Source organism: Myotis daubentonii, chromosome X, assembly GCF_963259705.1.
Source record: "Myotis daubentonii chromosome X, mMyoDau2.1, whole genome shotgun sequence".
In the NCBI taxonomy this organism is placed as follows: domain Eukaryota; kingdom Metazoa; phylum Chordata; class Mammalia; order Chiroptera; family Vespertilionidae; genus Myotis; species Myotis daubentonii.
In genome coordinates this window covers 4138463-4163276 of record NC_081861.1, presented here as the reverse complement: position 1 = coordinate 4163276, position 24814 = coordinate 4138463, and the positions used below count along the sequence as shown (strand labels likewise).

At 41.7% G+C, this 24814-nt stretch overlaps 1 protein-coding gene across 1 annotated transcript in view; it reads right to left on the bottom strand.

The window, feature by feature from the left end:
* Nucleotides 1–3867: 3867 nt before the first annotated feature.
* The window catches only part of JADE3 (jade family PHD finger 3), a 103252-nt gene continuing 82305 nt past the window's right edge, over nucleotides 3868–24814 (bottom strand). Inside the window, exons 5-11 of the mRNA XM_059678943.1 lie at nucleotides 23124–23314; nucleotides 19359–19570; nucleotides 14200–14367; nucleotides 11334–11450; nucleotides 8420–8890; nucleotides 6783–6900; nucleotides 3868–4910 (exon numbers count right to left, since the gene is read on the bottom strand). Of these exons, the coding sequence (XP_059534926.1) occupies nucleotides 3997–4910; nucleotides 6783–6900; nucleotides 8420–8890; nucleotides 11334–11450; nucleotides 14200–14367; nucleotides 19359–19570; nucleotides 23124–23314 (2191 nt within the window). The 3' untranslated portion in view covers nucleotides 3868–3996. The remainder of the gene's footprint in view (nucleotides 4911–6782; nucleotides 6901–8419; nucleotides 8891–11333; nucleotides 11451–14199; nucleotides 14368–19358; nucleotides 19571–23123; nucleotides 23315–24814) is intronic.

Genomic DNA, 24814 nt, shown 5'->3' with positions numbered 1-24814 from the left:
TCATTTCTTTTTCTTGCCTATTAGACTGGCTAGAAATTCCAGTATGTCGAAGAGAAGTAGTGAGTGTAGACATTCTTGCCTTATTCCTGATCTTAAGGGAAAAGTACTGCCTTTCACCCTTACATATGTTCGCTGTAGGTTTTCCATAGACGTTCTTTATTGCGTTCAGGAAGTTCTAAGTTTGCTGAGCATTGTTATCAGGAATGAATATTGAATTTTGTCAAATGCTTTTTTAAAAGAATATTTTTTATTGATTTCAGAGAGGGAGAGGGAGAGAGATAGAAACATCAATGATGATAGAGAATCATTGATCGGCTGCCTCCTACACGTCCTACACTGGGGACCAAGCCCAAAACCCAAGCATATGCCCTGACCGGGAATAGAACCATGACCTCCTGGTTCATAGGTCGACACTCAATCACTGAGCCACGCCGGCCGGGCTATCTATTTCTTCTTGAATGTGCTTTGGTATTTTGTGTCTCTGAGAAATTTACCCATTTCATCTTTATTGTCAAATTCACTTGGATAAGGTTGTTCATATTCCTATTCCCCTATCTTTTTAAAATATATGTTATGCCCCCCACTGCATGCCCCCTACTGGGGATTGAGTCCGCAACCCGGGCATGCGCCTTGGACTGGAATCAAACCTGGGACCCCCAGTCCACAGGCTGAAGCTCCATTCACCGAGCTAAACCGACTAGGGCTCCCATATATTTTTAATATTTGTAGAATCTGTAGCCGTGTTATTTCTCTCATTTGTAATATTGGTAATTTGCTCTATGCCTAGTTATATAAGTTTCCTATTTCTGCTGTAACAAATTACCACAAATTTAGTGGTTTAAAACAGCACAAATTTATTCCCTTATAATCCTAGAAGTCAGAAGTGTAAAATCATGGTGCAGGCAGGGCTGGGTTCCTTCTGGATACTCTAAAGAATTAGTTTTCTTGACTTGTTTAGTTTCTAGAAGCCACCTGCATTCCTTGACTTATGCCCCTCTTAGCACCACTCAAACCTCCCACTGGAAAAATAGACATCAGTATAAACCCAAAGCTCTTGTTGGCTATGACCTGGTATATGACAGGGTCTGTTGTCCAACATTTTACCTAATGACTTACTGGATCAAAAGCTATCTATGAATGGAAGGGGGAGGGAGTGAGGGAGAAAGGGGGAGAGAAACACTCTATCTTTGTATTATCATTAGTGATTTATCAAATGATCTTTAGCAAGTATAGTTTTTAAACATAATGAAAATGTTTACAATGGCCTCAAAGTCCCCCCATGATACTACACAACCCCTATAACATTAATATACTCACATGACTCCAAATAGAATGAATATTGTAAAGTTGTATATTCAAGTGATGCCTGATCTAAGCCTGCTGAACTTCAGGACTGTAGACAGGATGCATTTCCCTGGTGCCTTTTGTTTTTATTAATTTTATTTAAAATTTTTTAATTTTATTTTTTCCATCACCATTTATCCACTCTATGCCCTCTTCCACCTCCACCCACTCCCTGATGATTTTTTTTCCCCTGATGATTTTTAAATGATGACCCTAAGGTTTTGTCTTATCAGCCTAATGAACCCGTGATTTCTGGTAGAGTCCAAGTCCCCAGAATTCTCTCTGGTCCCTGGTATTGACATGAATCATGAATTTGTACTTCTAAACATGAAATCCCTCTTTCCTTTCCCCCCACCATCTGTTTTATTTAATGAATAAGATTATTTAAATATAACAAGCACATATGTAAGATTTTCTAGAACCCATACATGAACATAAAAAATTACCACACTGACAGTATTTAGCAGTTTTCATAATTTAATGAAAAAGTATTGGTAAAAAGGTGACATTTGAAAAAAGACTGAGTTTATCTTGGAAAGCTGAACTATATAAGACAAAATGAAAAAAATTAACAAAGAAGGTTAAGAGGTAATACTTCAAACAACAGCAAAATGTAGCAAATACATTTTGGGGCAATTGAAATTTATAAAACTGAAGGCTCCTTCATTTGTTTAGGAAAGTCCTGCAAAAATATTACAACTATATTTCCCTGCCTGAAATGATTTTAGTTAATACTCTCCCAATGGCATTATGTATGGAATTTTGGCTGAAGCACTTTTTCAATGTTTGCTTTTCCTTCCACTCATAATGAAAAGGCATGACGAGATATAGGCTGCTGTACTGGCCTCTAACAGAAGTAGTTTATGACATAGCTCCATTATCATTTCATTGCCCTGAAAGGGTCAAATTGATGTCTATCCAGGAGAACTGAAGAAAAAAAGCGCGCAGAAACCTAGTGCATAAATAGGAGAAATTCTGTTCCTCCTTTGGATAATTCATAGCTCTTTCCATTCAAACAAAATACAGGACACCTCCCATACATGCTAGGGCATGTTCATACATGTACACAGGCATGAAAGAAACATGTTGAAGGTATGACCAAAGATTGGGCAAAATATAGTTTTCAGAAAACGAGGCAAAGACAAAAGCAAAGAAATCCATTAACAAGGCTACAAGAACAAAGGTGGGGAGAGGAAACAGGAATTTCCCACATTGAGGGGATCTGCCTTACTGACTGGCACCTACTACAGCTGGACTCCTTGACCGTTGAAACTCTAAAGCGGCCTCTTTTGTCTGAAAATCCCCATTATACTTCCCCAAACTAGAAGAAAGAGAATATTAAGTTAAGGCTAAGAAGAAAAGAGAGCAGAGAATTATAGTTGGCTTCACATTTTAAAAATTGTAATGTTTTCTCTTTCTTCAGATGGGAAGCAGACATGCTCATCTCTCCCCCAAATGCAATTATTCTCTTTCTCCCAGAAATTAATCTAGGCTGATAGTTTGGGAACAGGATATATATAAGCAACTTCTGAAAAATGGCTCCGGCCTTTTTGTTTAGAAAACTGATTCGGATTCAAAGTTGGTACAAAGCTAAATTATATCCATGTGTTAAACACATGCTTTCAAATTGTTTGACAATAAAAATCTGTTTCAAAGTTAAAGCAGGTAAGAATACTTAACCTCTGTGCATCTTATTATATTTTAATTATACCTCAATAAAATTTTTATAAACATTAAAGCAGGTATACAAAGACTGTCAGCCAAACTTATTTAAGTCAAATTCACTTGAAAATAGTAACACGAAACCCCTGACCTGGTACAAACCCCCCAGAAATGGTCTCACTTAGGGAAAGGCTCCGGGATCTTCACACTGAGAGAGTCAGAGCGCTTTCCCTGGAAGTAGTACTTTTGTAAACACTATCCACAAGTTAGCTTTTTATGCTTGTTAGCTGGGTGAGATAGTTACAAGTGTGTCCCCGACAAGCACGTCTAGGGACAGGCACTGGACACGTAGAAGCATTAGTAGTATTGAACTGGTATAGTAAGGGCCCCTGGAAGGAACTCCACCTTGTGCAGCGCAAAGGAAGAGGGCAGCGGGTTTGACAGTATCTGAGATGTTGGTCCCTGGTCTTTCCCTGAGGGTTTTCAGATGCCAGTCTTGTTAGAAACTTGCTACAGACAGGCGCTCTAGGAGCCACATGCTGTAGCTTCAAAGGATAAGTAGTTTTAGTGTCTGATCATTGTGGTCTCTTGCAAACTTATTAACAACGCAAGAATTCTTAACACATATGCACATCAATGTGTTGCGTAACTGGAAAGCCGCCTTCAAGTATTTACTGAATAAATACTCTGGGCCCAGCTGTTCTCAATGGTCTCTTGCAAAAAAAGCAAAAAAAAAAAAAAAGCAAAAAAAAAAAAACCACCCCCAAACAAAACCAAAAACCAAAACCCACCTTTGGGGCAATCTGCAATTCTAATAACGTGCTTATGAAAACTAGACTTGAAACTGGTTCAGAAACAATGAACTGTGGAAACATTTTATTCTTTTCACCAAAATGCCTCCCCAACATGTGCCAGAATCCTTTTGGTGTGTGGGGTTTCTACAACACACGAGGCAAAGGCAAAGGTTGAGTTGTTCTTGGAAGTTGGAAATCACCTTTGCATTGAACTGTGGGAGAGGGAATGTGTCTTCTTGCGTTTACCACGGCAATCCCGTCTAGAGGCGCGGGGAGGCTTCTCCCTGCCTGAGCCCTCTCTCTTTACCCTGACTTTCTCTTTATTCCCATCACTTTCTGCTTCTGAATCACTCAGCTCCAAATCTGGGCAATACCCATCGTTTTCCTGATAGGGAGCTTTCCCTGCAGAATGCCTGGCAAGCTGCTTGCCCCAGAGCTGCTCCCTGGGGTTAACATTCTTGGTTGGCTTCCCATGGCACTGGAGGCCGCCTGTGGTCCTCATCCACTTGTTGGTGGACTCCTTACAGGACCGGCTGAAGTGTTCCACGGTAGGTTTTCTAAAGCTGCCCTGACTGGCCAGGTGGGAGCTGAGCATGGTATCCTGGCCACATGACATTTCACTCGAGCTGTCTTTTGGGGTGCTATCCCCAGACCAGCTGCCCTCCAGGCCATTGGATTTGGCAAACTTGGAGCGAGAACGTTTTTTCCCATTTCCAATTAAGGACTGTCCATGCAGGGCAGCTTGGAGGACCAGGGGTTTCCCCAGTGACTGCCCTTGATAGGACTCCGGAGATGGAGTCGTCCAAGCCGGACTGGGATCCTTTGATTCACTCCTAGAAAGGCCCAGACTGGTCAGGAAACAGTGATTGTTGCTCTCTAATGGATGCCTCGGGTGGGATTTCGCTCTCATTTCTAATGATTCCTGAGGCACTTGTGCGCTCCCCATACTGTGAACAGGGGAGTTGCTGCCAGGAGAGAGGGGTCCATGATCAGTCTCTGCGGAGCTGTTTCGGCAGTCTTCCGGGGCTGATCTGGGCATTTTTAACTTTAAGGTAATTCTCGGTGGTGGGTAAAACAATGAGTTTTCTAGTGCACTTGTCAAAGGAGGTCCTGAGATCAAAAAGAAAGATTCATTTTAACAACTGATTCAAATAATGACGTACATGCTGACGGCAGAGTGCATTCACATATCCATTTTTCACATGTTGAACAAGAACCTGACTTTGATGTGGATGTACATCATGGCATAGCAGCGGGGGGTGGGAGGGGGAGCGGACCTAGAGCTCGGGGCAGGGGAACCTCAGCAACCTCCTCACCTCTGCTCTCGCAGTCTGTAAATGATCACAAGGACTAGTGTGCTGCCTCCTACATCCCATCTGTGCCCTCTCCATTTCTGAAAAGAATGTCACTAGCAATGACACACAAACAGGCTCTCCCTATTTGTCGATCTGTATGTATGTGCCTGTGTGTGGGTACTGCACAGAACTTAGCATGTGCCTTAAACATTTCAGATCTCATCCTCCAATCTCTCCTTGGGAACATAGCACAGGCTTTGGTGGGTGAAGAATACATGAGTGTAGAATGGTAATGGGTGGGTCCTATGCATTTTCTGTCCTGGCAGGAGAGAATCATGACATCCCTGCCAGCGGCCTGCAATCAGCTTAGTCTGGGGAGTGCTGGATAGGTGTTCCTCTCGCTCCGATTCTGAGTGCTCTGAAATGAAGAGTACTGCCAGACAATTCTCCTTGTGTAGGGACTTGACCTTTGCCTATGACCATCTTAATGTGGCCTCACAAAAATGTCAGATAGAGAGGGCAGCTATTAGGTGCCCCAATGGATAGAATTTTTCCCCTAAGGGTCCATGTTGAACACTCACAGGCCCCTTCTCTATCAGGGGCTGCCACCTGCTGATGCCACAAGCAGTTATGGCGCTGGCTCCCACCAATCAGAAGCCACATGGTCTAGGGACCAATAGTATCTAGTATGCAGGGGCTCCTCCCTGCTGTCTTTTGGTTCTTCTTGTCTTGTCTGTCATGGTGCTCTGGTGGCCAAGCAGCTCTGCTGCTTCCTGCTACACCATTCTGTTGTGACCCATGATACTAAAAAATACCCCTGAGCCCTCGTTTCTGGGTGTCTCTCTTGCTCTATGGCTGGCCCTCGGCAGGAGCTGGATTCTGCACACTCTGCTCAGTGACCCCTGCTTGCCCAAGCTCTGCCACCAACTTCTGTGTTAAATGAGGTCAGGGAGGCTACACATGTCACTGAGCATGACTCATCATTCCAGCCAAGCTCCCAGGTCTAGGGCACTGTCATTATGTTCACCAATCTCTCTTGTTAATGGGCAGCGTACCCTGCAGGCAGGGATTCTGTCTCACTGATTATCTTCTAGCTCAGTTCTTAGTCCATAGTAGGTGCTCAACAACTACAGGGGTTGGCAAAAGTAGGTTTACCATTGTGAGTAAGCAAAACAGAATTTATTCTTACATTATTTATTAATTATTGTATTATTTATTATTAACCTACTTTTGTCTACCCCTGTATCAACGAATAAATAAAGAGATAGGAATCCAGATCTCCTAACTTCTAGCTAAGGATTTGTTTTACTGGTAACAGACTATTGTTATGATGTCTAACACTGGAATGAAATGTTTTCTGGAAACTAGGATTAGATATTGTCCTCTTGATTTCTAAATAAATCCAATAATTACAAGATAATTTCATGGCTCCACCTAATGGCTCCTAATATCTGTCTGGGATCTAGATTACCTGCCTTAGATATGCAACTCCTTCAACCCGACCCTGGGATTTTTTTGTCATGAGGTGATAGCTAAATGGGCCATGTTATATCAGAACAAATGAGATACTGGACAAGAATTTTAAAATATTTTTTAAGTGAAACAACTGACATACAGTTTAAACTGTTGAACTGGAATGCAACCAGAATCTGTGCATTTTCTAGAATATCTTTGATTTAGACGTTACCTTCGGCTGCTTCCTCGTTAAGCAGCTGGACTTGCAAACCAAAGATCTGTTCCTGTGCTTTGTTGTAGGACAGTTTCAGCTTCTCTCGTCTGGTTATCATGTAGCACAGGTTTCGAACCTGAAAGCCCAGCCCCCAGCAAACAGAGATTTTTGTTACGTTATGCAAATCTGACCATTACAATTGTTTAGCTAAAATTTAGACAACGAAAGCCAGGTGGGCTGGCAGTGGGGCGGGGTGGGGGGAGAAGATGGTGAGGAGAGAAGACGCAACCCAAAAGCTGCATGAGTCACTCCACAGCAGTTCACACAGCACGGTCAGTCAAGGATCACGGTCCCCACATCAATCAGAGCACAAGCAAAATGTTTCAAAGCCGCTCCTGAAACCTATTCTCCCTGCCGTGTCCTGGGCTGGATGTTTATCTGCACAATCAGGTGGGAAGCCTGAATGATGATTGAACATTTCAGCCTTCCCTTTCGGTGCCTGGGTAAACAATGGCAATGCTGGATCCAGCACAACTTTTCTAATGAGCGCTGGACCATCAGGAGAGGTCTGCTAGGAAACTGGAAGTGACCTTTTTGCTCACAGCTATAAGGTGAAGTCCTCATTCTGTCATGCTCCCACCTGGACAGATTACTCAACCTTTCTGCACCCCAATTCATCAGTAAGTAGGGATAATAATAACACTTTCTCCATAGGCATGTTAGGGCTAAACGACTTAATATTTACACACAGTAAGTGCTATATATGTGAGTGAAAATTTAAAGTGAGCCAACTATATTAGTTTCCTTCCAAATTCTGGTAGCAGAGAAAAAAACCAAGCCATCTCTATAATTATACTTGACTAGAGGCCTGATGCACGAAATTCGTGCAAGAGTAGGCCTTCCTGCCCCCGGCTGCCTGCACCGGCTTCCCTCTGGCGCAGCGATCCGGGCTTCCCTCACACCCTGGCTTCATCTGGAAGGACGTCTGGTCTAATTAGCATATTACACTTTTATTATTATAGATTATAAAATTCTCTAGGGTAAACACAGAGCCTATCTTATGTTTGAACCCCTGTAGTACCAATTTAGTAGATCCCTGATATATATACATCATGAGTTAAATGGAATTATGTGGACACATTTTTGGTTGTCACAGCTGGGTATGGGGGGGGGGATGTTGCTACTAGTGGAGAGCAGGGCTTCTGCTGAGCATCTTACAGTGTCTTCTACAACACAGGACAGTCCCCTGCAACGAAGAATTATCCAGTACAAATGTCAACAGTGCTGAGTTTGAGAAACTCTGATCTAGTGCTTTCCTGACCAAAATTCCTTCTTTCTTAGGCAGCCTTCAGTCTTCTTCAGTGTGTCAGTACAACAGAACTGAGCCAATTGAGGCTCAATGGTGAATAGATGTGAACCAAATGAGAATGTATTTCAGATTTCACAGAGGATATAAATATAAGTTGAGGACTAATTCCCTGATTATGCCTGCCAAAATTTAAACAGAGTCCACTGTCGGGGACCACAGCGAAATCAGAATATCAGAACACAGAAACCCACACCATAAATGAGGTGACCTTAGCAAAGCCTGGAAGTGGGACCTCCATTTCTATGCAGACCGAGGCCTACACACTAGTCACAGCTGGTCACCTTACCCGCTCCAGGTCCTGCCGTAGATGCATAAACATGCTCATGCGAGTGTGAATACTTTCCGCTTTCGGCTGCACTAAGCCCTTTTCTTCATCCTCCCTCGGAGGGAATAATGGCTTATTGAAGTTACTCTTCCGTTTTAGTTTCCAGTAGTTGTAGATTAAGTCCACAGTTAGCAGGGGCAGCTTCAGCTCTGAGGACACATCTTTCACGTTGACCAGGCTATAGAATTCCTCCTCCAGCTCCTGCAGTTTCTGCGCTCGTGGGCTGGTCTTGTTGCCTTTGGCTGGGCTCTGCTCTTTGGCCCTGTACAGGGGGTACTCGGTCTCGCCGAGTTTCTGCCGGCTTTGGCCGTGTTTGAGGCAGAAAGACTTAAATCTCACTTCATCATCCTCGTCGAGGATGGTCTTCATCTCCAGGTTGTGCTCAAAGGCGCAGGTGACATGGAAGGCGGTGGTGCAGGTCTTCACCGAGCACTACAGGGAGAGAAGGGGTGTTAAGGCAGTGGGGCTGGGAGGGAAGGGGAAGCCCTGTATCCCTGGGCCTACACCGAGACTCCACGGGAAGCAAAGGGAAGACAGGGGGAAAGCTGGTCCTAAATTGATCATGACAGAGGCTTTGTTAAGTATCCCAGGAAATCTGCTCTTATAGAAAATGGCAAAAACAGGCAAACGACCAAAACCCCCAAATTTCAAACTCCTCTTTAAGGCTTAACACAGCACTAAGTTTGTCTGACACGTCTTCCTTGGCCCCTGTAAAGAGTCATGCTGTACCTAGTCTGCCTCCCACATTACCATATGCTATGCTTCCATAATGGTACTTTTGCCTGGCTGGCATGGCTCAGTGGTTGAGCATTTACCTATGAACCAGGAGGTCACGATTCGATTCCCAGTCAGGGCACCTGCCTGGGTTGCAGGTGCGGGCTTGATGCCCAGTGTTGGGCCTGAAGGAGGCAGCCGATCAATGATTCTCTCTCATTGTTGATGTTTCTATCTCTCTCTCCCTTCTTCTCTGAAAAAAAAAAAAAAAAAATATATATATATATATATATATATATATATATATATATATATATATATATATATATATATAATAATGGTACTTTCCACACTGTACCTATAGTATAATTGGAGTCAAATCCCTGGCCATAGCGCTTAAGGACAGAAGCTGTACCATTCCTTATGCATTGCCATCAACTACTGAACAAGTAGGTACTCAAAAAAAATGCGTCTAAATAAGTGAAAGAAAACAAGAAACAAATGTCTGGTTCAACTAAAATGAGCTAATTTGTGGAGGAAGTTAGTTATTTGAACCCCTCAGGTTAGTAATAACTAAACAGATACATGTGGTTTTTAAACGTCAATGTGCATTATTAATAATCTCCAAATAATCTCCACATTTCTTTATTCATGAGGTATTCACGAGATGATACCTGCCTGGAACACCAAGGGCCTGGTGCACATGTCCTCAGAAATTCTTGCCCTTAATCCCCAATAATCCATGAGCAGACAAATGGGTGGTACCAGAGCAATTTTCTCAAAACTTGATCACCGAATCAATGTCAGAAACAGCTCAAGCCAGCCTATAAAACCTACTGCAGCCACCGTGTGCTAAACTCTAGCTCCAACAGCAGCCACCAGTTCTTCTGAGCGTTGACCTATGAACCAGGAGGTTATGGTTCGATTCCTGGTCAGGACACATGCACAGGCCCTCCTGGGGGCGGGTCTTTAATGCAGCCTGGCACTGACACTGACTATAAAACTATTTTACACTTTTCTCCTCATACTTCTAGGCCCACACACATCCCCATTCTCACCTGATGCTCCTGCTTCCTGCCTGAGGAAATGAATCAGGAGCACTTCTGCAGCCTCCCACCAGCACATCTACCTACACACTTTGCCTTCAGGCCTGTTACCTGGGAAGAACTACCTGCTCTTGCCTAAAGCCACCACTCCATCGCTCACCCCCACCCCCCGCCATCTCTCAACAACTGAAAAACCTTGCTCCAGTAGTTTTTCCTCTCCACTGGATCACTTCCTTTGCATGTATACTGTTATGTTCTATGTTAACAAGTATGCACACACATTTTTTACTTCTTCCATCTTAAAGAAAAGACCTCTTTCCCCCACTTTTCTGGACTATTCCTAGTCCATTTCTTAGCCCTGACTCACAGCAATGTAGCTCTTGCTCTCACCACTCCACCTAAACTCATCCAGATTGCCAATAGTCACTCTACTAAGTCCAGGAGTCAATTTGTGTCCCTCTTCTTACTTCAGCAGCATTTTACACAACAAACTTTTCTTTCTCCTTGAAATGTTTTTCCTTACTGCCAGTCATGCTGCCAGTTACTAATTGTTGTAAAAAAAATCATTCTTTTAAACAGCAAAAATAATGGAAACATGCAGGCATTGCATTAAGAAAAATAAGTTAATCAATGGATATAAATTCAATGTGCTAGTACAGAATGACTAATAACATTTATTTTAACTACAGCACGTTAGGGGGAATTCAAAGAATAATATACAACCTTGGCTCTCAAGGGGCTCACATATGAGGAGCAACCAGGAGAGAACTTAGAAGACATAAACAGGCAATGTGTTAAGGTAGTAGACCCGGTGGGAATAGTTTTCCTTAATTTTGTTTTCTTTTATAGTTGCTAACGTGCTGTAGTTAAAATAAATGTTATCAGTAGGAAAAAATTTTAAAAAAGCAAGATGAAATAACTAGTTCTGCCAGATATAAAAATACATTTTAAAAATTAAAAGGGCCTTTGGGGTCCAGATTGTGTTTGTTAAACACCGTTTCCCAGGACAAGACCCAGCATTGCTTGTTGGAGTGGCTGACCGCAGATCTGTGACTGGGAGGGAGAGTCTGGCAGTTTGGCGTTTGCCTGCTCCACCACTTCTCATGGGGACTTACCTGAATGCATGCTCCTGTCTTCACTTTGCATAAGTAGCAGACTAAGGCCCAGCGACTGGGTGGGATATGGGAGATCTTTGTGATTGGTTCCATCCTTTCAGGACAACCAATGCTGACCTGCAAATAAAATACACCATAAGGCAGACGCACCGAGGTATTCCCACAGTACCTTTCACAAAGCATAAATGATGTTACATGAAGCTCAGAACATCAAACAATGGGGCGTGCGATGTCTCTTAAGGTTACTATGGAACTAAGAATAAATAAAACTTGTCTGTAGTCACTGCTCAGACCTTCCATCATTTCCAGAATGTAAGGGGTTTATATATAGGGTGAAAGACCAGGCGTGAAGACTAGGCTTGGTTACCTTAGGGAATCAAAGGTGTCTATACTTTACTTAGGAACCAAAGAAAGTTACCAAGGAAAGGAGTAAACATTCACAAAATCTAGCACCTATCATGTTAGAGACGGCGCCAAAGGCTTTACTTTTTTTCCTTTTTCTTTTTTCATTTAATCAACTAAGGATGAAAACCAGAGGCAGCAACAGGCCTTTCAGTTTGGCTTACAAAGAAGCATGACACTGTTGGAAAGTAGCAGTAATCTGTATAATGAAGAGACTGTAGTACAAAAGTAGAAAGGATAAGGAGAATAACATCTGCAGACTAAAGTCTATAGAATCACTTTCTATCATTAGCTTACTTTACTCCCTCAGCCCAAATAGCTTCGAAGTGAAATTGGTCTTTTAAAAGATGGAAAATAAGAAAAAAAAAAGAAAAATAAATAAAAAGATGGAATTTCCCTGCCCCGCCCCCCCACCCCCCATATGAAAATAAGAAGCCAAGCAACTTCTGGTAATAAAGTATTTTCTCTTTCTTCTTTTTTTAAAGTTCAAATATGTATACGAGTTTCTAAGGCAGATACAACTTTAAAAAGTGAAAGAATGTTGAATAAGGATGGTTAAACTAGTACAAATTCTGCCCACATCAAGAAACCAACAGCAGGGCGATCAGAGAGGTCTTTGACAGCCCCAAAGGCACTGGAAACCTGGAACTAGAAACCATAAGACAGGGGTGGGGAACATCTGGCCCGCGGGCAGCATAAAGCCTGCCAAATCATTTGGGTGAGTAAATTAAATGTTTGACCAAATACAGCAGGCTAATTTTTAAGTTGATAATTTTGTGTGGCCCGAGAATGATATTATAACTATCCAAATAGCCCTTGGCAGAAAAAAGGTTCCCCACCCCTGTTCTAAGAGAATGTCAATAGGTGAGAAGGCTTCTTTTACTTTTTTGTTTTTTTTAAAATATATTTTATTGATTTTTCACAGAGAGGAAGGGAGAGAGACAGAGAGAGTTAGAAACATCAATGAGAGAGAAACATCGATCAGCTGCCTCTTCACATCCTGTGCCCGCAACCCAGGTACATGCCCTTGACCGGAATTGAACCCGGGACCTCTCAGTCCACAGGCTGATGCTCTATCCACTGAGCCAAACCAGTCTCGGCTTCTTTTACTTTTAAAGAACTCTTCCTGAGTCATGTTCCAGACTTCCGTATGCTGAGGGAGCTGCTCTATTCTTCGGGGGATTTGCTGCTGGAAAATAGTCACTCTCAGAAACCTGAGGGTTCATTTCATATGTCTACAAGATGGGATATTCTTAGTAAGAAAAAGGAGCCACTACTCAAATATCTTTGAAAATACTGACTTCTACATCCTTAAGAATATTACAGTACGTATGCAGAACTTTCAGTTTAACTCTGTGAGCTCCATTGTTGACTAACTCCACCTGGAACTGACACAAGAATAAAGCCAGGAAGGATTTAAAGGAGAATGAATTGCTGATATAGAGTCATCAGCTCCACCATGAACTAAATTCTGCAGTCTATCTTGTCCTACAGTTAAAACTGACAAGTTTGCTGGCTTGGATAGGGGTTGGGGAAAGAGGATGTGAGTGGGATGTCCAAACAGGTTAATAAAAAGGGCAGCCCTAGGAAGTAAGTTATGTCTGAAAGCCCCTTTTAATCAACTTAGTATGCACATAACCCATCAGGGAATATTAGAAACTAAAAAACAAGATGAAATGAGGGATGGAGTTTTGAATAAAGAATGTCTAAAACAAATGTTGAGTCCAAGTACAGAAAAGAGCTTCAAAAATCAAAGGGCACCATCACAATGGTGAACAGAGCTGTTGCTCACTTAATAGCTTAAAACTGGAAACAACGCAAATGTCTATGAAAGGAGATTGGATAAATAAATCACGGTGTAGCCATACAGTGGGATACTCCTCAGGAATAGAAGGGAATGAATGCTGATGCTACAACACAGAGTGCTAGGCAGACAGAAAAAGAGCATACTGTGTGATGATTCTATATACTAGTATATGAAGTTTGGGAACAGACAAAACTACTAGTTAACACAGCAGAAATCACTCTTGGGTAATAGGGACCCAGACAGGCCTGGAAGGTAGGTATGAGGAACCCTTCTGGAGTGTTCCACAACTTGATCTGGGTTATGGTTCCAGATGCACATTTATAAAAATTCATGAAACCCTACCCTTAAGATTTGGTATTTTAAGGTAAGTTTTACCTTATATATAAAAAACACAACACCTGCTGCTTATAACCTGGTGTTGTGTGCTTCTTTCATACAAATTTATCCAATACCATTGGCAGTGTCACCTGCAAATTAACCATCACGGGCTTACATACTCACTTGCATCCAAGGATATGAGGGAGTTCAAGTGAAAGCAGTATTGCCTCAGCAACATGGGCAGACATAAAGCATCTCCATGAGGCTGTCAGTGTGAATGCTGTGGGAAATGGGGGCTCTCTGGCGCAGATGACCTCACAGGCCCGGATGAGTTCTTACCTCTGGAATCCATAGGGCACAGCTGACATGAGCCCATTTAGTCCCCGTCCTGGTGGTCTTCATGGCTCCACCTTTCTTTGGACATAACACACATTGTGCAGGAACGCCCACGACACAGGAGCGACACAGCCAGCTACCTTCTGGGATCTTGAGGATGCCATAACAAGCCTGGAGAGCGGAGGAGAGGGGAGAGTGGTTAGCGTCTTCTCACCAGGGTCTGTGTCTGCTCTCTGGCACAGTTACAAAGGACCCTCTACCTTTACGAAGAAGAGGCAAATAAGACCAAACAAGCTCTTAACCAGCGTTCAGTTATTTTAAAACACTCAGGGGGAAAAGGCAACTTCTATCATCTGTTCTAAGAGCAGCATGTCTGTGTATGAGAACTGACTTTAAGGACAACAGAAAAAGACTCGAAGGAAACACAAGCAAGGCTAGCCCAACTGCTATCTGAGTTTGGGAATTACCTATTTTTTTCTTTTTTTGCCCCAGTTTTCTACAGCTTCTTCAATGATTATTATAACTAGTCAGTCATATATTTATGGAATAACTTCTACATGCCATGCAGTGTTGTGATCAAGAAAAAATTTTTTAAAAATAATTACAGTGAAAGTTCTGAGGAGTAAATGAGCTGATGTTTAAAGAGCCAACAGTGCCTGGTGCATAAAAACACTCAGCAAATTGTAGCAATTACTTGCTTGGGTTGAAGAAAAAGGGCCCTGTGACTAAATCCTGAATTGAATATAATATTAGACTTATCACAATACTCCATAATGAGTTCTGGAAGCTGCTTCAAATCCTTTATGGAATGAAGTCAGACAAATAAATAGATGAATTACTGGGGAGAGGAGGGAGATTAGTTTGGAAATTCTAGATTTCCCTTTGCTACCTGTGATTTTGCCCGTCCTTCCGCTCTTACTGCTCTACTCTCACCATTAGAAACCAAACCTGGGGCCACCTGGCTTCCCGAGTGGTCTGGCACAGCCTCCACTACTGACTGAGTCACCATGGCAGCTTCCAATTCTGTGCCTGATCCAGGAGGTTCACCCACAGCTCAGAGAGAAGTTACAATAGTTACCATTGCGCCACACTCCCACCAAATGGGCCCTTTTCCAGACTCTCTCTATCCATATCACTGTGCTTCCCACCTCCCAGATCCAAATTCTTGGAATCATATTATCCACTTTCCTTCATCTACTGTCCCTGGGGCTTGCTAGGCTGCCCTATTGAGTGACCCCTAAACTCTGACCTTCCTTGCCATCCCCACCATAATTGCGCCATCCAAGTCATCATATCATGCATGTCTAGATTGATTGACTTCTGAATTCTCTTCTCCTCCCTTCACACCTTCACTCCTTCCTCTATTTGTCTGTCATATTACTCTTTTTAAAAAATATATATTTTATTGACTTTTTTTTTTACAGAGAGGAAGGGAGAGGGATAGAGAGTTAGAAACACCAATCAGCTGCTTCCTGCACACTACCTACTGGGGATGTGCCCGCAACCAAGATACATGCCCTTGACCGGAATCGAACCTGGGACTCTTCAGTCCGCAGGCCAACGGTCTATCCACTGAGCCAAACCGGCTAGGGCTGTCATATTATTCTTATTAAAACAACGATTTCATACCGTTGCACAGCAACAAACCCTCTAGAAATTCCTTCTGCTCTCACCCTCACCCCCTCTAAACCAGAGGTTGGGCAAACTATTCAGCCTGCTGCTCCTCGCCTCACTTCTCAGGTCACTTCTTGATCCCCGCCCCTACTCTGTAGTTTCCCTCACCAGGTACATAGTCTGTGTCACGTAGTCTTCTCTACTTAGGCTATTATGCTTCATCTCCTCAGTGAGATTTTAAGGTCACTGGAGGTAGGTCCTTTATCATCAATTTATCTCAAATGCTCTCTCTCTATGCAAAGCCCGAGTTGGTGGTTTGGTAGAACAAATTAATTTAGCTCAAGAACTGAAGCTGGACTCCCAACCAGGCTGCTCTCACCACAGCACAGCATATAGGGTTCTTAACTTTCAAATATTTTCTTTCTCTGAGGCCTGGAAAGATCACCAGGAAAGTAAAGAAAGCTTCCTTCCTTCAGCAGAGCCTCTTCCAGCAGAAGAAAGACCAAAACCAATGCTGGTTCTAGGAACACCTTTATCTGCTGGCCATTCTATTGGGTAGAAAATCATTTACTGAACCTTGTGCACACTTACTCATGGTCACAGGGTCATAGAAGCTTTTATTTCAGAGCAGTGCTTCTCAACTTTCTCTAGACCACAAATGATGAAAAGCTGTGGACTCTTTTGAGAACACTGCACACATACATGAACATATGCTTTCAAGATAATTCCAGGGGCATAAACTCTGCCAAACATGATATACACAACAGATATAGAAACTATGAGTATGTACCTTCAGGAAAATTAATTTAGGTCTCAATTTGAGTGTTCAAAACCTGGGCTGAGAAGCAGACAATAGAACATATAAAGGGACTTGGAATGATCTCAATTTTCATATTTTTAATGAAAAAATTTCAAGTTCATTGCTAAAATCTGAAGTCATAAGTCTCCCTTCTAAAGTACTGACCATAAGTACAAAGGAACAAACACTTGACATAATATGGTGGCAGTAAAGAGGCAAAATTATGTTTACTAAATATAGATGTTCATGATTCTGTTGAGTAACCAAATCTTCCAAATCATTTTAAGTTACTTTTCCGTCAACAGAGGGAGCTCTAACCTAAGTAGCTCTTCAGAACTCTCACTATGGAAGAACCTTCTTTATATGAAACTTTATGTGGCACAACATCCAGCGTCAATACATACCAGCTTACACTCTGCAAAGCCTGGTCGGGTGTTACTGCCATCTTTTTCTATGTGATGAAAGGGCATCATTTATAGTCATTACTGGATATGTTTTCAAAACAAACAAAATACTCTCGAGGAGAATTACTATGCTACATTTCATTGTTAGTCAAAAAACCTGAAAACAATTCCTTAACATTTTATCCTAACTGTGAAGCACAAACAGAAAATATGTACAGATGACCTCTGCACTATTCCCTTCAAGCTTACTACAGATCCACAATCATTTATCTGAAAACCCTAAGGTGAGAAACATTAGGAAATGCAGGACTGCTCAGATCTTAGGAAAGTAATAGAGAACACACATGGTATATTAGCTAACTCCCCAATGGGACCAAGGCAGTACCATATAACCAAATACATAAACATTTCTCTAAAAATAGATGGCTGCACGAAATAAGATAAAGGCTATAAAAAGCCTCATATTGGGTGACTTCTACTATTGCCCCTATCTAAATTAGTTTTGGTGCCAAACTTAAGCAAAAATTTAGTTTCAGAGCTTTAAAATTTTGGAAATACAGAGAAGGGACTGTGAATTTGTATGGTCAGATACTTAAATTCATACTTATATGGTAAAGATTTTCTCTCTAAGGGTGTAATATAAATAACAATAACTGGTAGAGTGAAGAGGAATTTTAAAATTCAGTATTCAGAGGACACGAACAAAATGAAGAAAAAGACCCCATTGGTCACAGAATAATTTTGAGTACCTTTTAACACAGAAGGTTAGATTAGGTGGCCCTGTAGCCAGAATGATCTAAAATACAAATCCTATCCTTCAGCGTTGAGAGGACAAAACTGAGGCTGCTTAGTTTGTGAGAGAAGGCCCTTGACGTGTCCTTTGTGTCCCTCTCTACCCTCACTCTCCATGCTTTCCCTGCTCCACCCACCATGCTACGCAGTTCTGAACTGCTCAGAGTTGCCTCCAACGAGCTTTGCCCACTCTCACTATCCCGTCTGCACATGTCCCCTCTCGGCCTGAACATGTGCTGCTGTTTTATCTGGCATCTCCTTTTGGCCATTAAGATTCAGCTTGGATGCCACCACCTGGAACTTGTCCCTGACTCCCATCCCTCCCATACACAGCAGCACAGACTTCTATCTAGAGGGCATTTTCCTTGTAGTCCCTACACCAGACTCTGATCTTCCTGGGGGTAAAGACCATGTCTGCCTCTTCATCACTGACTGTTTTTTTAAAAAATGTTTTTACTGATTTTTCAGGAGAGAGAGAGAGAAACAATGAAGAGAGAGAAATATTGATCAGTTGCCTCTTGTATGCCTCCTACTGGGGATCGAGCCCGCAACCTGGGCATGTGCCCTGACCGGGAATCGAACTGTGACCTCCTAGTTCATGGGTCAATGCTCAAACACTGGGCCACCTCGGCTGGGCTGATTGTGTCTTCAGTATGCAGCCCAGCACATGGATGGTGCCGTGTACCTATATGCTAGACAACCTAATGAAATTAATGAAACACACAAGAGTGAACAATCACTTAGGATAGGCGAGTTCAAGAAAGAATTTGAACTAGATCTTGGAAGATATGTAGATTTCTTTGATAGCTGGAAGTGGGAGAAGGCATTTGAAATTGGGGTGTGGCTGAAACGTGGAGACAGGACAGTGTCAGGAATAAGGGTTTGTAGGGGAAGAAAAGGAAAAGCTGAAAAGAATGCTAATATCATCATATCATCATTAATTGAAAAGGCAGTGTGGTAGAAAGAATGACAAATAACTAGCTATATGAGCTTGGGTAAAGTCACTTCCTTCTGGTATTACTTGTAAAATTGAGGAGTGGGACAGTCTTCTACAGCCCGTAGATTCTATGATCTTTAAAAGTGGAGTGGACCTAGCTTCCTGGGAGTGGCATTTCTGGGAGAGGGAGGAGGGCTCTGGGTTCCAGGATAAGGAGTTTGGATTTCCAACTGTCAGAAGTGTAAACCCCCAAGGTTACTGACCATGGGGTGTACCTGGGGATGTAGTAGGGATGTGAAGGCAGAGGAGAGAGTCCCAGGCAGTCAGCAGAAAGACTCCCCGGGAGGACTGTGAAAGTATCGAACAAGGCAATCTCAATGGCGTGGGCATGAAGCGACATAATAAAGACCTGGGTTTAAACCCCTGGGGTAAAATTTTAAGTCACCTTGGGATCATAATAAGTGTTGTTTCTAAAGGAATTGTTGAAGAATGGCCAGGCCAAATCTTCATTTTCCCCCTTAAATGCCAGCTGCTACCCAGGTATGGCTGCTGGAGATGGTGACTGAGCTCCAGCAAGGCTGAGCATGGGGCGGTGGTGGCCTCCACTCGCACTGACCTGGTGCACACAGATGTTACACTTATCACAGAACACCATGTCATTCCCATCTTCACTCTCTGGGGACCGGCACACATCACAGACCACATCTTCATCATACTCAATGCCTAGCCCTTCCTCTGTCGCAATAGCATGTTTCATATTTTCATGGCATCGGCGTTCCAGGACTTCTACTGTCTTTTCCATTAGGTTTTCATCAACTTGCTCACAACCTGCACAGAAGTACAAGCAGTCAATCAACTCATCAGCCAGCTGTCATTCCCAAGTCACCTACTGTGAGCCTGGTGCAGGGGTGAGGAGATGTCAAAGAATCACTTATTAGAGCTACTCTAATACTTACCTCTCTTCACATATTAGTGTTTAGCACATGAAAAACTATATTTCACCATATTCCTTGTAAGAAATATTACCGACCCTTCTAATTTTCTATTGAAATCCTAGCCAGTCTCTTCCTAAATCTCTCTGCGTTTTCTCTTATTTCCAATGAGGGAGGACTTTCACTGAGCTTTGTAATTTTGAATACGTTAACTCATAGCATAAGAAAATAATTAGAATCACATAACTATTTAGATATAAATCAGCCCTAGCAAATTAGTCCCAATGAGCACATCTAATGACTAAATAAGGACATTTTCATAAGAAAGGTATTAAGTCAGAAAAGAAAATCCTAGGTACTGTATATATGATTATACATAAGAAATATTTTGTTTCTCAAACCTGATTTTTTAAAAAATCCAATAATATTTTCCAATGGCAAACTCCAATATGAAACAAACCTATTAGCATTTACAAAGGTCTAAGGCAGTGGTTCTCAACCTTCTGGCCCTTTAAATACAGCTCCTCATGTTGTGACCCAAACATAAAATTATTTTCGTTGCTACTTCGTAACTGTAATGTTGCTACTGTTATGAATCGTAATGTAAATATCTGATATGCAGGATGGTCTTAGGTGACCCCTATGAAAGGGTCGTTCGACTGCCAAAGGGGTCGCGACCCACAGGTTGAGAACCATTGGTCTAAGTGCAAATTCTGATGTTACTTTTTTTTGCCTCTGGATTCCATTTCCTTCTGTACTTTTAATTTTTCTTAGTCTTTGAATACTTCATAACCCAACATAAAAAAATCACATGGTGGATACTGATGAAAACAAAATATTTTTTATGTTGGGGGGGAACTAATGATTCTATAGAGCACATTTATATTTCTCTAACAGCTTGTAAACTAGAAATAATTCTCAAAATGATCCGAATAAATTTACCCAAGTATACTTCATTTGTAATATAAAATATCCTAAAAACTCTGAAATTCCACATAAACTACCTTTTAATGTTATAACTACTTATAAAATAAAAAATATACCCAAGACAAATTACACATTTTTTTTTATAGAGTGAAAGAGTTACAGTGTCTGGCTATAAGAGCACTTGAATTCAAATTCCAACTTGACCTCATATTGGTTATGTAAACTTTGACAAGTTATGTATCCTCTTAGGGCTTAGTTTTCTTATCTGTAGGATAAAAATTATGCCAAACTCACTGATTTCTTGTGAGGCTGAGATGAGGCAATACTAATACCCTGCTTAGTACAGTGCCTGGTGGTCTGTAGTAAGCACTCAATTTTTAAAATTCCTTAATCTGAGCCAAAAAATGCTTAATTTAATGTTGTTTTTGAAAGTTTGTTTTAAGCTCTTATTAGCCTCACTACAATATCATTCACCCTAAAGGAATGCTCGAGATAAAGCAATTCTCCTTTAAAACTCATCCAAGAATAATTAGTGTGGTGTCCTGGATGGGATGGATCCTGGAACAGAAGAAGGTCATTAGTAAAAAAACTGATGGAATCCCAACAAAGCCTGGAATTTAGTTAATAGTAATGTACCTGTGCTAGTTTCTCAGCTTTGACAAACATGCCATGTTAAAGTGAGATATTAACATTAGGGGAAACGGAAACTGTGAGGGGTACACAGTAACTGTATGAAATGTACAACCTTTCTGTAAATCTAAAACTATACCTAAATAAAAAAGCTTATTTAAATAAACTCATCCAAAGGGGATTAACTGCAAAATCCCAAAGGGACCTTGTTATAGGGTGACATCATGGCGAAGGCAGCACTGCAATGGCTGTAATGTACATGGATGTTATACGGTTCATAAACACCACGCATCGAGCTGTCAATCCAGTTGATTACGCCCCCACACTCTGATTTCCCCTCTGTCAGTCTTTTATTCTCTTCTCTTCATGGTCCCTGCTCTAAATTACACTCCCCTCCTCTCAGAAGGCAGAGTAAGAGAAGACATAAAACGAAAAGTTTTAAGAAGCAAGGAGTTAAGTATTGGTTACTGGTAGAATAAGTAACACCATTATGCCAAACTGGGTTAATAGAATTTTAATTTATTGTTCACATGCATTCAGAAGAAAGGAAGGAAGAAAGAAAAAAGGAGGACGGAGGGAAGACAATGAGCAAATGTGATGCAAACGAAAATGAAATCAAATGTATCCTTCACTGTATCTCATACGGAGGAATGAAAAAGCACCCACAGTTCCACAGGAACACTTGGACCTTAACACTGCTCAGATTGAAGATAGGTAAAAAAGAGTTGTGTGGGGGGAAAAAAAAGAGTTGTGTGGCCCTGACCGGTTTGGCTCAGTGAATAGAGCATCAGCCTGAAGACTGAAGGGTCCCGGGTTTGGTCACATCCCCAGTAGGGGGTGTGCAGAAGGCAGCTGATCGATGTTTCTCTCTCATTGATGTTTCTAACTCTCTAACTCTCTCCCTTCCTTTCTGTAAAAAATCAATAAAATATATTAAAAAAATAAAAAAGAGCAGTGTGTAAGTATGAAGTGAGTTTCCTTTCAGCCTAGGATTTCCCAGAATTGCTGGTATGGCACAGTATGGTAGACAGTCTCTTTAAAATTATTTTTATGCTTCCTTCCAAGTTTTATTTTTGCTTCATTTTATTTTTGAGAATTGCATGAGAACTCTAGAACTCACAGGGGATGCTTTGCCTTAGGCCTGTCATTCTTATTCTGAGCAGCAAAATGACAAGACTTGTATTAAGGTGTCCTGGTCACATCAAACTGTCAGTTGTAGTGGTGCTCACGCTGAAGCTGGAGCTTCTCTCCATTGGAAGGAGATGGGAGAGGGGCCACTACCTCAGCCCCGTTCAGTGATCTGAGTGCTTTTCAGGGTTGAGTGAGGAACCAGTCTTAGAATCCTTCTCAACCAGAAATCCAATCACCAGTCCAGTGGTTCTCAACCTTCTGGCCCTTTAAATACAGTTCCTCATGTTGTGACCCAACCATAAAATTATTTCCGTTGCTACTTCATAACTGTCATGTTGCTACTGTGATGAATCGTCATGTAAATATCTGATATGCAGGATGGTCTTAGGCGACCCCTGTGACAGGGTCGTTCGACCGCCAAAGGGGTCGCGACCCACAGGTTGAGAACCGCTGCACCAATCAGCCAGGATCCCTCTCACTCAGAATTGGGAAACAGCCTTGTGAAACCTACATGCCATCCCTGATCTGCGCTATTCACCATGAATAAGGGAAGAAAAGGTCCAATTTAAATGTTATTGCTCGATTTCAATATATTTATGCATTTCTAGTTATGCCTCATGAAGACAAAAATCAAGGAGAAAATAAACAGAGGCTAGAAAAGAAAGGAAGCCACAAGATGAAAGCAATTTAAATGGTTCTGACAACTTTGAAAAAATCACATGTGAATCAAGGGACAACTCAGTTGTGAGAAAACAACTTACCCATTTCTCTAAGGTCTTCATTGACGGACTGGAGCCAAAACATGTCCATGTCGTCTAGGTCATATCGGCACACAGATGCCGCCTGCTCCCTGATGTTGACATAGCCAAGCTCCGAGTTCCCTGGCGTGGAGCAATGGATGTACTTCCGGGGGCGGGTAAACAGAACATCCTTTACCCGATCGGCGATAATCCTAGAAAAGCAAAAGAAAGACACTAATAACAATCAACAAATGACCGATTGCAGGCACTGACTGGATGGGCCCAAAGGGACTCAGGCCATGAGTGGAGCTCAATGCTCTCCCTTTCTGCCCCATGGAAATCTCCTGCTCTGAACACTGACTGCTGATGAAATGCTTCATTTATCCGCATGGCTCCCTGGTCCCAAGTACCATTCATTCTGATAAAATATTGCATTTTGTGTTCTTGGTGCAATGGCCACCAAGTTTATTTAGAAGGGGAAAATGAGGAAGGGGTGATATTTGCACAAAGGCACAGCCAGGTTCCATACCAAAGATATATTTAAGCCCGTGCTTTTCTGCCCTGGAGGCAATACTGGATGGTGGTAAAGAGTGCGGCCTACAGATTCACATAAGCCTGTTTTTTTCTCACTTATATGGCGATCTTGGGCAATTAATTTCTATACGGTTCAGTTTCCTTAGCTAAAAAATAAGGGTGATATATAATAAATTATGATAAAATAATATCAAAATTTTAGGGCTATTATGGTGAGTATATGAAATAAAATATATAAAGTGCTTCATATAGTGTATAGTAAAAAATAAATGTTCAATGTCATTGTTCACCACCCCAAGTCAAGTCTCCTTCCATCATCATTTATCCGCCCTATACTCTCTTCTACCTCCCCATGCTGTTGTGTCTATGAATTTATATCTTTACTTAATCTCTTTACCTTTTTCACCCCTACCCCCTCTGACAGCTGTCAGTCTGTTCTCTATGAGTCTGTTTCTATTTTGTTTGTTAGTTTATTTTGTTCATTAGATTCCACATGAGTGAAATCATATGGTACTTGTCCTTTTCTGACTGGCTTATTTCAGTTAGCATAATGCTCTTCAGATGATGTATTATAGAACTGTATACCTGAAACCTATATAATTTTATTAACCAATGTCACCCCAATAAATTAAATAAAAAATAATGTCATTGCTGTTATATTTATTATCTTCACGATTTGTGTAGATGAGTTAAAGTCAAGAGGCCATGGACATACACAAACTTAAGGCAGTTCTCAGCCGTAAATGATAGAGGCTAGAAGTCTGAGCCTGGGCTACATGATGGGAGTAAAGGTTCCTGTTCTTCCATCAACTTCTTCCATAGCCAGAGCAAATCCATATTTCCCCTCACCCTCTCTAACACTTAAGAGCCCAAGGCAAGTAAATCAAGCAAGGGAACAAATAGAAGTTTCTCATACCAATGACCTATTCTATAACTGATGTCTTAGGTACTGCGTGAAGCATCAGAAAATATAACCAAGAGGAAATCTGAATGATTATTCTCTGGCAATTTTAAAGAACAGTGTGGGCCATCTAAAAAAAAAGGGAAAGAAAGAGATATGTATGTCATCATGAAATAATGAAAATCGTTTGTCTGGAGCCAGTTTCTTTATTCTAGAGTTACTGTATATGCAGTTAGATTCATAAACATAAATGTATTCATATGAAGACATATAAATA